We start from the raw sequence: 14,438 nt of genomic DNA, 5'->3' as shown, positions 1-14,438 counted from the left end.
CTTGTCGTCCGCAGGAAACAATACTCCAGATTCCCGAAACATGTTTTGTTTTTGTTGATTTATAAGATGTGACTAAATATCGTACGACATGACTAAGGTTCGTGTTCTTAGTTTAGAAAAAAAAAGCGTATCTCTCAGACAGCTGTGTCCTACACCCTTTGTATATGGGTGTGTCATGAATTCAGGAGAGATCATTATGCTTTAGTCGTCAACAGTGACACCATGTGACAGAGATACACAGTGTAACTGTTTAAGAATCAGCTTTGTTGGCCATAAACTGGTTGCAATATAGTTTCACAGGACAGTGACATGTAGCAGTATGCTATTCACTCATATTTTTGTCAAATATTTTCAGTTTCCCTAAATTAGGCTCAGTTTGAAGGCATGCTAGAACTGTACCCTGTCAGGCAAAATGTCACATGCTTCCTAACGCATTTTACATAAATTAGCCAGATTGGATAATTTACAGAAAGCCTGCTACACCTATCCTTCACATCTAATTCCACTGACGTGGCAGTCTAATTTAAAGACCCCTACACTCATACTCATTCTTCACTCTTTTTTTTTTTTTTACTATAATTGCCAGTATATTTACCCAGGCTTCTGTTTGTTCAGGTCATAGGCCTATTTATCTTACCTTTTTTTCTTTAAGGGGACTATTTTCAATGTTCCCTGCAGCTAATTTATATTGTTCTTATGTTTTCTTGATATGCTATTGTTATGCAGCATGGGTGTAATTGTTGTCGTATTTGTTTTCTTTTGTAAGAATTTAAGTTGCAATTATCTTTTATTTGATGAATCGCTTATGCTTTTATTTTGAAGCCGCTTTTATTTTGAAGCCGCTTTTATTTTGAAGAGGTTTTTTGGGCTGCTCATGCGGCAGCAGACACCTTAGTGGATGTTAACAAGCTAGCAGTGGGCATGAATGTGTGGCCTGCTCCACGATGGACTTGAGATTAATTTAAAGAAGTTACTTGTTGCAAAGCCTGAACATCAACCTCCTCTGTAGCACGCAGCCAATGAGGTAATTTTTGTTTGTCTATATTACTTTTGCAAAATTACTTTTTCCACATGCTGTTCATGTATCGTGTATTATATTGTGTGTTTAGTTTTCACGGTGAATGATGAACGGCGGTTGCCAGTCATTAAACCAGTTAAAGGAAACCACTTGTGTCTGAGTATGCTTCGGGGGAGCTACAATGGGACATCTGCAAGAGTAGAACCAAGTCGGATTACAGTATATTGCCACCTTCATTTGCTTTTTAATGTGAATGTTCCTGACAGAATTATAATTTACTGCATCAAAACGAATGCTATATGAATGGATGAATATAACAAGATTTAATTATTGTGTTGAATCACCTATTGTAAGATGTTTGAATGACGTTTTTCTGTAGACATATGCTATTGTAACCTAGGTTATTTTCTGTAGCTCCAGTTTACATATGTTACCTAAATGCCTCAAATGCCGGAGATCACCAACTCAGACAGGTCAGTTAAGTTTGAGAAGAGTGAAAAACTAAACCTCTGTGTAAGTGAACCTGAGTGGAGCTAGCAGTATTGCCGGACAGAGTCATGTTATCGTCAGCAGACCTCCCTTGGGCATTTCTTTCTAGTTAAGTGGATTGTTTTGGTGAGTCAGCAAAGGTTGGCTGCTTAGCATCAAGATTTAATTGCAGCAGAGTTGAATTTAACGTTATTTTACTTCGAGAAGTATGGTAAAGCAAAACAGTCATGATGTAACGTTTTATGTGTGATTTTAAGTAAATAATGTGTAATGGGCTGTTAAGCGTTAGCCACCCACAGCCGTCGGCGTAATTGCGGCCTGAAGCTAACCTTAAACTTGTATCACTGTAATTATAAAGCAAAGAAGGAAATTTGTCTGTATTTGTTGTTGAAGTCAGTGTGAATGTGCTGTAAAAATGTAAAAGGACAAGTGTGTATTGTAACGGGCTGAGTGACATGTTAACTGCCAAGTGTGACTTGTTAGTGTACTTGTGTTTTGCATTGAGGACAACATACCTGTGCTTGGCACAGACAGGAAGGTTGTTGTTGTTCCTGCTAGTTTGAAAACCACAGACACACTGTGGTCACACTGTAAAACAGGCAGCCACCATACCACCGTAGTGGCACTAAAAAAAGCATCTCATGTTTAGTTCATTAGTCATTGACGCTGCTGTGACTGTTTCCATGGATAAGAAGCATGTTGCTGAGGGCTTTTCACAAGTTTAAGCAGGAGGGGGATGTCAATGAGCAAGGGCATTACGGCGCAGACGCAGCTTGAGGGCAGCAGAGTCCTCCCGCCCATGGTGAAAACCCCCTAACTGGAAAGCTTTCTGTTCAAAATTTGAATTCTTAGACTAGGCCAGTTTGTGGTCTACTGAAGAGACAGCCCTCCAGCTTGCACTGTGTCTGATTGGTGATGCTGATGATAAGAGTGACTTTGATGCTTTTAGTTGGAGCTCTCAAGAGGCAGTTTGGTCAGTAACTGCTGCTGTGAACTGTGCAGCATCAGCCTGGAGGCTGCTGAGGGATCTCTGCAATAACTTTGAGGGACTAGTTTACTGCACCTATGCTCACACGTCCCCTGCCTTCCAGAGTGAGCTCGCTGTTCTCAGGCCAGCTACACCTTCCCCAACAAGACACCTGCACCACTATCCTCCCCACCTGCTGCTGGTCTACACCCACAACCAGCCCCCGCTACACTGCCTGACAACGGGGGGAGGGAGTCCTGACCATGACTGTGATGGACTGATTCCCAGTGAACTTGCTGCTTGTTTGACTGCTGTGGCAGCTCAAGCTGAAGTCGAACAACTACTTTTAAATGTAAAAGGAGGATTTGCACTGGACAGCTGTCATCGAGCTTAACATCTGGATCTGGACATGCACAACCCATTGGCAGAAGGTGGTGGATAATGTCCTGCGAGAGATATAACAACCCTCAACCAGCTCCTGTGCTTCCCCGGTTCTGCATGGATATCAGCTCTATCAAGTGTCCAAGTGCCCTCCCACGCACTGATGAGACAGGGTGGTGGGTGGCAGGGTCTTCTGGGTTCTCCTCTCTGGATCTGCACTGTGGATACTGGCACATCCCCCTCCCTTCAGAGGACAGACCCAAACTACTTTCATATCCAGGCGGGGCTTGTGGCAGTGGGCATTCGGCCTCTGCAATGACCCTACCACATGTGAGAGACTGGCGGTTGAGGTACTTGCTGACATCCCCTCCAGGAGTGTCTTGTGTGTAAGTCCTTCGAGTGAATTCTCAGGACCCTGAGGCGTGTGCTGGAGAAGGTGGTGGAAGCAGGATTGAAACTGCACAGAAACAACTTCACTGCTGAGAGCCCTTTGTGGCCCCCTATCCCTGTCCCACCCCACACTCAAGCCCTTTTTCCTCCTGCCCCAAGGCCAAGGACAAGGCCTTGGAGAAACCTCAGACCCTGCAAGGTGTCACTGAACTTGTTTGATGCTGGTCAGTGAATTTGTTATATGCTTATGACCGTGATTTGTGATTGGCCAAGTTTAGGAAAACAGTTGTTGTTGTTCCTGCTAGTATAAAGAGCATGTGTTCGTCTGCAAGAGAACAAGCTGAGGCTAAATGTTAATGTGTAGGTCACATTGTTTTTTTTTTTTTTTTTTTTTTTTTTTTTTTAATGCTGTTAGCCACGGCCCACAGTAGTTTCTGTTTGGTTGGCAAATGAAAAGCAGTGAAGCTAGCTAACATCTAGTAGCTTCCGTACTAAGAGACACTACAGTGTTATTTTCAAATTTATATAATAAAAGGGGGAAAATACACAACTTAGTTAAATGTTTATTATAGTTATTGTAAAGGCTTTTTTAATTAAATTCTGACATAAATAAATTCTGGACAGTGAAACTGGAAAAAAGGTTTTGTTTATTTGTTTTTTATGGATTATCCTGTTGATAACATGAAGCTCCTTCGGCTGCTGACCAGGATCGTCATCGCTGATTGTGGATGCCTTCGTCTTGTCCAGACACTGGATGTGGCATCATTCCAAGAGGCGGTAAGAACCAAATCAAGGGAAACTTAATTAATGAGGATTAAATTTTATTTTCTCTCAGTTTGTCTTTTTTGTTGGGTCCAAGACTTACTAAAACTCATATCTTCAAGAGGCCCAAGGACACTGACAACTTGAGAGGAACATTCAAAGACAAAAAACTGAAGACTCATTTAGTTTTAAATGAATAACCTTAAAGGAAATGTTCAAGAGGGAAAAACAAAGACTATCAAGAACTAATAACAACCAAACTGGGTCGAACAGAGGATACATTTGTAATTTTCCTGTTTGGACAATACACCTGAACATCTCTCGTCAACCTTAATTTGTTATTTGTTATCAAGGCAGCACTTAAAGTAAAGTAAATGACTTAAGTAAATCCTCAAGTCAAAAAAGAAGTGCGCCAGGAAAAATATAGTTATGGTATACCATATATCTAATTGATAGGCACTGCAACGCTGCTATTTTACTGTCCTTGTTGTTCAGTTATACTACCAGTTTAACACACATCCTAGTGCCTCACCATAATAACACATTGTTCTCAGTCCTGTTAATATTGCTGTAATTTGTCACATAGTGATTATTTGCTGATGGAGTTGGAGGTCATAGACCCTGACTCTGAAAGTTTTGGTCTATTGTGGACAATGTTGTATTTGCCTTGCCAACCCAAAGGGCCTTCTGTATGTAAATCATTTACCTCACAGGCATTAGCAGCTCACCTTTTTACAGTAAGCAGTTTTCACTGCATTGTTAATGTGTGTTTTTTCATATTTACCTCCTCCTTGCTATTCTGTACAGTACTGCAGTTACACATGAAAGAAAGTTATCCATCCTGACTTCCTTTGTTTGAATTTACACTCCAGGGCGAGGACCATCCTTTGTATCCTGATGTATCTTTAATATGCTGCTCTTCACCCTTCATTTTTAATGGCTCATTAGTGCAAAAATGTGCATGTTTCTTACTCAGCTTTATTTTTTAATGAATTTTCTCTACAGTCATTTTCTGCATACACACACACACATTATTTCCGTTGCAGCCGTTCACATGAAATTGAGACCAGACATTGATATTTACTTAATAAAACTACAGAAACTATGACATTTCAAACCATGAAAAAAAAAATGATGTGCAATAAATTAGATTGACAGGAGAATCTCGATATTCATGGGCATGGAGAGTTAAATTATCTAAATAGTTTATTATAGCAAAATATTTCACAACATATGTCTTATTGTATTTTCATTAATAAAAGTAAGATCAGACACAAAGCTTCGATTTGATGATTAACAGCCAATGCCACTGATGTTAATTGTATGTCCCAACAAAGAAAAAAAGAAAATGACTCCTCTGCCCCTCCTTTCTCCAATTTTGTTTTCTCCCCTAAATGCATTCAGCAAAGCTCCATTGTTTTTGTGTGATATTGTTTTGGGTTACATCATAACCTTCCAGCCCCACACTCCCTGAGTTTGCAAAGAAAAATGAATGAACTCTTCTAACTTAAGACCAAGACAGTTTGTGTGACGTGCAATGGTTACTACTCAATGATGCCCTCTGCTGGGAGAATCTGTTGCCAAACTAGTGTTAAAAGATGGTGCATATACAGTATACTGTATGTATATATATATATATATATATATATATATATATATATATATATATATATATATATATATATATATATATATATATATGTGCTCTGTGTGTGTGTGTGTGTGTTATATGTTTTATCCATATAAGATAAATTAATAATAGTAATAAATGTAATAATTTTTTTTATAATAATTATCTGCAATTTCCTCTGCTGGGATGCAAATGGGTCACGAGCATGTTGCTTGTTGCATTCCACATGACAAAAGTTTTTATTCTGTTCTTTAGTAGTTAAAATGAGTTTTACCATGGCGTGCTGCAACATTCAAATGCTCATCAGTGCATCAGTAATCCAGTAATATGTATTATTGTATAACACTCACAGGGGGCTACTTTCGGGCGCATGTTTCAGACTCAAGACCAGTTAACTCCCCAGTTAACTGGGGGCAGCTGGTGCAACTGGGGACAACAAACATGCCCCGAATTGGAAAACAGCTGTTTTAGGTCATTGTTTGAGGTGAGAGTTAGGATTAGGTGAGTAGTGGTTAAAGTAAATCTCGAGGAAATATAATCTGTGTAATGTCCCCATGCCGTGAAGAGGAACACACTCACACACACAAACACACACCGTGCCGTGAAGAGGAATAGCGGTGCCTCTAAAACAGTAAATCCAACATGCAGCACCAGTAAGGATGTGTCAGACGTGCCCTCTGGTGGACGACTGTTGAAATTGCAGCTGGCTGAATAAGACCCACTTGTCAAAAACAATTTCAGCACGGCGGCCATGGACAGCTCCCAGTGCAAATGACCAGCATTGTTTAAGGATGTGAAGTAACACGATCTGCCTGGTGTTGAATATAATGTTGCTGTCACAGAACAGATTTTGGAGAGTTTTTAGCTTCTATGATTATAATTTTACTAACCACAACACTGTAATTGCAGTTTCACCAACGGCCGATCTTAATAGAAACTGAAACTTGTGTGAGTCTATTTGGTTTGATCTCAAGGTGTAGATGCTACATGAATTTGATATTTCTGAATATGTTCTGCTTCATCATCATCATCATCAAATGAACTATTATTACAATATTTAACTTTGAAGTCATTCTTGAAGCAGAGAGTAAGAACAATCCTGCACCTCCATAGCAGGAATAGAGCTCCATTCCTCACTCATCTGAAAGTAAGCCAAGCTGACCTAAAAACGGCTGCCCCTTCAGCCGTCCCTATGGATCGCCTTACAGCAGAGAAGGTTAGCCTGCTCCCCTCCATGCTCTCTACGGACACCCGTATCCTTATTAACGGAATTATTTTCAATCTGAGCCATACGACGACCTAATTACCCTGTTCATTTCTGGCCAGTGGCCAGCTCTCATCTGTTGATGGTAGGAACTAATTCCCTGAGAAGTGAGATGTAAAAGGGCACAGAGAGAGAAGTCACAGCCCCCCTAGCTCACATCCAGGTGTGGCATTTGGAGCTGAGGTCCCATCCTTCCCCTGACGCTTGTTTTCGTGTTCGTGGTCTTAATTAAAGTGATATTTCGAGAGAAGGTTCTGTTTGTTCAGTTAATGAACCCCACTATTCTCTGCGGGCAAATGGAAATGCAAGCACTCCAATTAGCATATGTTAGCATTTTACTATGTTTATTCCTCACCGTGGAAAACAGCTTACCAAGGCGAAAAGCTTTCCACCCTTGTAAGAGTAGCTGTGGAACTTTTTCACCCCAAAATAATTGACTCAAGCCAATTAAACAAAGATCTGGGAGGCTTATATCTAAATGCTTTATGCATGTAGATTGACTGAATCTGTGTTGAAGTGTGTGTGTTTGTCAGTGCACCTGGGTTAGGGTTTTTCTGAATTACAGCAGGCCACACGTGCATGTTTAAGAGACACAAGAAACACCATATGAAAAAAATACTTTATTTTCATAAATGTATACAGTACATGTGTGGGGAAATCCCCCGTCTTTACAGTTGTCTGCATCATGTTGCAGCTTGCATATACATTATCATACTATTGGTCATATTCACACAAGCTCTGTTTGCAAACAAACATTTTCATTAAATCAAAAATATAAATTCATAAGGATGTGCAAAATTATTGTCCACTAATGCTTTTTCAAAACATTTTGGATGTAATTGCTGCTCCAGTTTGATTGTCTAAATAATAATAACAGTAATAATGATAATAATAATAGGCAGACGCATACATTGGCCATGTTACAGTGGCATGTCACATAAATAGCCATCAGACTTCATTTTCCTTCAGCACTTTAGACAAAATGGATTGTTCATTATTTTTCTTGCTCAGTGAACTGCACATCCTCTGTATTTTTCATACCACTAGTAAATCATATATTCATCAATATATGCACTGAATGATCTCTCCCTCTGTTTTCTCATGAGAATATCTGTCATCTTGACCATCCGTTCAGACAGTCATGGATAACTCAGTCATTGTACAGGTCATTATTTATAATCGCAGCCTCTCCCTGGGGGGACATCTGCAGACGCCGCTTCTTGCCAAAGGTGGAGAAGGAATTGTGGACGTCAAGCTCGCTCCGCTGTGCTGCAGGCCTCAGGGTGCAAAAGCCCGACGGCGTCCCGGGGATGTACACATTGTGGTGGTAATCAGGTGGTGGGTGTGGGTGAGGGTGAGGGTGAGGGTGGGAGGGAATTGATGGCTGCTGTTGTTGGGGAGGAGGTGTGCACCGAGGAGTCCAGGGGCGAGAGGGGACCCCACTGGTTGTAGGAGACATCTTATAGTCTGTGGTGTAATATAGATGCAGAGAAATGAGAGGAGAAGCAACTACTTAATTATACAATATTAATTTACTGCTGTAGTGTTCTCTTTGTTTGTATAGAGCACTTGTTTACTTTGGTGTAATGTGTACAGTAAACTGGCATACAACAAAGGAAGAAGTCAGCACCACAATACAAATACAAATACAGAGCTGTGATGGTGGGATATGAATATAACCCTGGTTATATTAGTGGTAGTGGAGCTGAGGTAAGACTAAACAACAAACCAGTTGATGGTACAACAAAGGAAAACAGAGGTGTGCTGTATTGTGTAGAATACTTGTGTTTGTGTGTACATTTCACACTGTAAAGACAAACAACTTAAATGTGTTGTTATAATGAATGCTCTTTGCGACCCACTGTATTTTACCTTTCATGCCTCTCATGTGAGTGCCCCAGGTCCAGTACTGTCCAGGTGCCATGGATGTCACATAGTTTTCTGGGTCTGCATGCATGGCCTTACGCATGAGGGTGCCATCCATGTTGATGGAGTTATAACTGCAAACAAGATACCAGTCTGTAATGACAACATTACTCGTAGGTATATCTATATCCATTTTAGACTCATTATAATACAGGCTGTATACTTCAGCTTATTATGGGCACGATGTAATACTGAGAAGAAATTAAGGTTGCTTTATATTTGGTCAAAAATGGCACCTTTTAATGGAAGAGTTCTGATTCTTTGTGAGAGTCCAGTCCGTGTTTGGCTGCTTCAGCTGCAGGAAAAAACAGGAAAAAAGACAGAGAAAAAACAGGATTTAATTACAACTTCATAAAAATAAAAATTCTTGTAAGGACACATGGCTGTGCAATGCAGCTGTGCAATGCCGCTGTGCAGATCTATTCTGAGAAACGTCTCTTTTCAGAATAAGTTCCAATCAAACGACGTCTGTGCATTCGATCCTCTGGAATCAGCAGAGGTCAGTGACAGCTGACATGATGAGCAGTCTATCTTTGTGTTCGTCCTGAAATGGAGACATGACTGGTTTCACGTGGATCGCGGCTGCCGCCCTGTGGATGTTTGGCAGAACAGAATTTTTTCAGAGCAGAGGTGCTGTTGCCTTCAGCCACGGCTCGCCTGTCACTTAGTTTTTCTTTTATCCTCTGTGGCGCAGCGGGAGGGGTGAAGGAGAGCACCCGAGTGATGTTTATTCCGGATCTGAGTCTCATAGTATGGATTCCACGCTCTGTTAATTCACTTAAAGTTGTTAAACAAGGAGAATGCGACGTAAGCGTATTATTAGAATCGGCATTCAAAATACACTCCTCGCCAACAACGCACAAAACCAATTAGAACCCCACCGGGATGAAACGAAACATGATTTTAATCTTCAAAGGAAACCGTGCCAGGGAGGAAATTAAGAAAATTACACACGTCATTGTTTTGTGGATTTTATGCATCATTTTACATTAATATTTGCCTGATGCTCCTCGAGCAAGGTTTTTAATTAAAAGTCTCACGGAGAGCCTTGAAAAGTTTGCGGTCCTTGCAGCTGTATATAACCCGAGACAGCTCAACACGCGCAGCACGGGAACACGTGCACGCACCTGTCCTGCGTGTCTTGTGCGCTTGGATGTGTGTTTAATCTCTGCCTTCACCTTCAATTCATCAACTTAAGCAGGCCCGTGTATCCGCTCGCGCAGTTTCACTGTGATTTGCCTTTGAGATTTAATGTGTCGCCGACGACCTCACGACGACTCACGTGGGCGCGCTGAGGGACACCACCGGGTGAATTGGGGGAACCAATTAATGGCAGGAAGGACACTTTCTCCTGAAGGGGCGTAGCTGCAGGCAGAACAATCACCGTGACCTCGAAATCCCTCTTGTGGCCAGAGGTGTGTGTGCCGGTGACCGAACTGCCATTTGTCAGTCTGCCTGGTGGAGTCTGGTGTCATGGCTGAGTCTTTGTCTCTCTGCGTTTTGATGATAGTCACAGGAAGGCGACAATGACCAATAAGCACATGTTTATGGTCTGCAGCGCCGTCCATTAGAATTAGAAAACACTGGTGTAGACATCCTGCCTCCGAACATTTCCTTTCTCCTTGTCTCCTTCATCCCCCCTCCTTCTATTACAACCCCCCTCTCCCCCACCCTTGCTCGACGAATATGAAGCCACATCTCCCTCTCCCTCCCTCCCTCCCTCGGTCTCTCTCTCTCCTCGCATTCAGAGGACAGCGCTGGGGCCGATCTACAGGCGGCCCACGTCTCAGTCCAGCCATGTCCTTGCACCCCCTCCTTCTCCTTGCCCCCTCCCCTCCCGATGTCCTCTCCTGTCTCCCCAAAACCGGCCATTTGCCATTTTTCATCAATAATGGGCAGCCCCCTCCCTTGCGAATACGCCACATTGTGTGTAGTATAATGGTTCGGCCGCGCTTGTGCCCTTGAGGCATAGTTAGTGAGGTTATCTGTCCTATATTGTTAGTTTGAGAACAAGAAGGCGTGTCGCAAACGACCCGACTGGTCGAAGAAGAATTGTCTGAACCTGAGGCAGATGAAGTCAAACAACTGCCATTCACCTTGTCCGTCACGTACAGAACCTTGACTTTTTGTTCAAACTCAGGTAGCTATGCTGGAAGCAAGCGTGTGTCCTCTCGTTGCATGAAAAGTATTTGGCAACGGCAGTGGATGATGTAGCCATTCGTCTCATAGGTCACAAACTACAATTAGATTCATGAATTATTTATTAAAGCTTTTTGTCAGCGTGTTTTTTTCCCCCAACAACGTGACGTGAAGACACCTGGAAATGTTATCAAGACTGAATAGAGGAGTCAAGTTGAACTACATCTCCTCTTCCTCTCACACAGTAATTGATATCTCACTTCATTCTATACAGATGATAAGATACGCTATGCGCACAGAATATGCTCCTCGCAAGATAGGGTTCTACACTTTCATTAACATGTCAATTAAAATCTAATCTCGCATCGTCCCATTTCATTTCCCGGGTGCCAAGCATTACCATAGGCTGCGCAGTTAGGATAAATTATTGCCATAATTAGAAAAGCAGTCGAGGCAACATACGGTGTAACACACTTACTGACAAGAGAGAGAGGAGGAGGAGGAGGAGAAATTCATGGCTTTGCTCATTTTTTTGCTCAAGTTGAGTTTAAATCTGTCTGGCATGCGTGATTTGACCTTCATGGGAGAATGTCACAGTCTAGATTCTTTATCAGATATGAAACTGCGATGGGTTTTGTTGTGGCAGTGAGTGAAACAGGCGGATTTACATGGACAGCATAAGCTCTGGCGTCTGTACCTCGTTCGGAGTAGTTGCTCCGTTGTTCACGGATGCGCTCCGGCTTTGCGCGTTCCACGAGTTTTCTGCGCTCTTCGCCTCGTTGTTCCTCGGTGTGCTGCCGGGGCTGCATGGCTTCAGAAACATAAAGTCACTTTTGGCAGATTCGGGAGTCAGGCACACTTTATAACAATATGACTGTGAGAGACTGCTGTTTCCATTCACCTCCATGCAGTTCGTGGGCACTTTGGCCGCGGATGAAATCTGCAGGTTGAGGTTAGATTTTTTGAACACCTCCGGGGGCGGCTCGGGCTGAAAGCCCCCGCAACAGCAGCAGGCGAAAGGGGGGAGGTTATACCCACTGAGGGTCTCTCTGTCCTTGTAGCACTTGACCGCAGCCAGCACGATAATTGCCACCAGGAATATTAAAGATATTGTGCTCAGTGACACGATCAAGTAGAGGGCGAGGTTTGAGGGGGGCTGTGGGCTGAGAGTGAGGTCTCCGAAATCTGACAGCGACTCGGGCACGCTGTCTACCACTGTGAGGACAATAGAGACGGTGGCAGAGAGCGGCGGCTGCCCGTTGTCCTTGACTAATATCACCAGTCTTTGCCTTGTCGCGTCTTTTTCCACCAGCCGGCGAATAGTCCTGATTTCGCCCGTGTACAGAGCCACGCTGAACAGCCCCGGGTCTGTAGCCTGCAACACCTGATAGGACAGCCGGGAGTTCTGTCCTGCATCCGCGTCTAACGCTGTTATTTTGGTAACCAGATACCCAGCGTCTACTGACCGCGGAACCACCTCTGTGGCCACGGTGCCGTTTTTGGGCAGCGGGGAAACAATAACAGGTGCATTGTCGTTCTGGTCCAAGACAAAGACATTGACTGTAATATTACTGGCGAGAGGGGGGAAGCCGGCGTCTTGCGCCTGTACCAGAATCTGAAAGTTTCTAAGTTGCTCGTAATCAAAAGAACGCAGTGCGTAGATATTGCCGTTGTCAGAGTTGATTGAGACATAAGTGGACACGGGCATGCCCTGAATCTGACCCTCGAGAATAGAATAAGACAGATAGGCGTTCTGGTTAGAATCGGGGTCGAATGCAGATACAGAGCAAATGGAAGCGCCGGGGGCATTATTCTCGGTCACATAAACTGTGTATGAAGGTTGAGAGAACCGCGGGGGGTTGTCATTAATGTCGGACACTTGAACGAGGATGGTTTTCCTGGTGGAGAGCGAAGGAGAGCCCAAGTCTCTAGCTGTGAGGGTGATGTTGTACTCGGACACCGCTTCCCTGTCCAGAAACTCGCTTGTCACCAGAGTATAATAGTTTTTAAATGATGAATGGAGCTGAAAGGGGACGTTGCTCGGAATTTGGCAGTCAACGTTCCCGTTCTCTCCCGAGTCCCGGTCCATCACACTGATAACAGCTATCACCGTGCCCGGCGGCGCGTCTTCCTGTACAGGAGTGGACACAGATGTTAGGATGACTTCGGGCGCGTTGTCATTCACATCCAGGATGTCTACCAGCACTTTGCTGTGTACTGCCACAGCCGAGGGTCCCCTGTCTTTTGCCTGCACATACAGCTCATATACACTGGCTTTCTCGTAGTCCACAACGCCCTTCACTCGGATTTCACCCGTGTACGGGTCCACGTTGAACAGTTCGCGCACCTTGAGAGGTGCGTGCCCGCTAAAAGCGTAGGTCACCTCCCCGTTCGAGCCCTCGTCCAGGTCTGTGGCGTTCAGCTTCAGCACCAGCGTTCCCCTCGGCGCGTTCTCCACCAGACTCGCCCGGTAAACTGAGCGGTCAAACACGGGCACGTTATCGTTTGCATCTAACACGGTAATAGTTATCAGAGCCGTGCCAGATCGTTCTGGTGACCCCCCGTCAAACGCAGTCAGAACCATTTCGTGCTTTTTCTGTTGTTCTCGGTCCAATGGGGTGTCCAGCACGAGCTCAGCAAACTTGCTTCCATCGTTGCGCGTCTGGATATTCAGTACGAAGTGCTCGTTTGCGCTCAGCTGGTAGGAGCGCAGAGAGTTGGTACCCACGTCCTGGTCCTGCGCGCTCTCTAACGGGAAACAGGAGCCGGGCGCAGCCGACTCTGTGATGTCAATATTAAACTCGCTCCATGGGAAACTGGGGGAGTTGTCATTCACATCTAGAATCTCCACTTCCACTCTGTACAGTTCTAATGGGTTTTCAATGACCACTTGTAAGTGTAAAAAGCAGCTCGGGCTTCGTTCACATAGCTCCTCTCTGTCGATCTTTTCGTTGACGAAGAGAATGCCATTCTCCAAGTTCACTTCTAAATACTGCTTCTTTGCGCCGGAGACTATACGAAACCGACGGGCTGACAGCTTGGCCACATCCAAGCCCAGGTCTTCAGCGATGTTGCCCACAAAAGCTCCATGCTCCAGCTCTTCGGGAATGGAGTACCGGATTTGCGCAAGAACCAGGTCCACTACGCACGCACACAGAAGCAGACATATAACCAGCCCGGTCACTGGTACCCAACTGCCTCTGGAGAGTCTGTGATCCATTTCAGCGGCGCGCGTAAAGTCACCTCACCCAGACATCTTTCGCCTCACAAAGCTTTTCAGCCGTACAGCTAAAAAGAACATACAAAAGCAGAGTCAGTCCCAATGAAAAAAAAATCTTCAGATCTAAGTTTGTGACATCTATATGCAAAGACAACTTTACTGGATAGTTAAGCTGAGGGACGGGGGACGAGAGTGAAAGCACCTCTCTCCCTCTCTGTTGTGCTCCACAAGCAACACCGGTGGTGTGTGAAC

General features: G+C 43.9%; 1 protein-coding gene across 1 annotated transcript; it reads right to left on the bottom strand.

The window, feature by feature from the left end:
• Positions 1-8,051: 8,051 nt before the first annotated feature.
• si:ch73-233f7.1 (uncharacterized protein LOC100537710 homolog) lies at positions 8,052-14,186 on the bottom strand. Its single transcript, XM_041943717.1, has 4 exons — positions 11,664-14,186; positions 9,064-9,122; positions 8,774-8,901; positions 8,052-8,368 (listed from the first exon to the last, which is right to left on the bottom strand). The coding sequence occupies exons 1-4, from the start codon at positions 14,184-14,186 to the stop codon at positions 8,052-8,054; spliced, it is 3,027 nt and encodes a 1,008-aa protein (XP_041799651.1).
• Between the last annotated feature and the right edge of the window lie 252 nt (positions 14,187-14,438).

Source organism: Chelmon rostratus, chromosome 9, assembly GCF_017976325.1.
Source record: "Chelmon rostratus isolate fCheRos1 chromosome 9, fCheRos1.pri, whole genome shotgun sequence".
Taxonomy (NCBI): domain Eukaryota; kingdom Metazoa; phylum Chordata; class Actinopteri; order Chaetodontiformes; family Chaetodontidae; genus Chelmon; species Chelmon rostratus.
The sequence above is the reverse complement of the archived record's forward strand: the minus strand, read 5'-3'. Positions and strand labels throughout refer to the sequence as shown.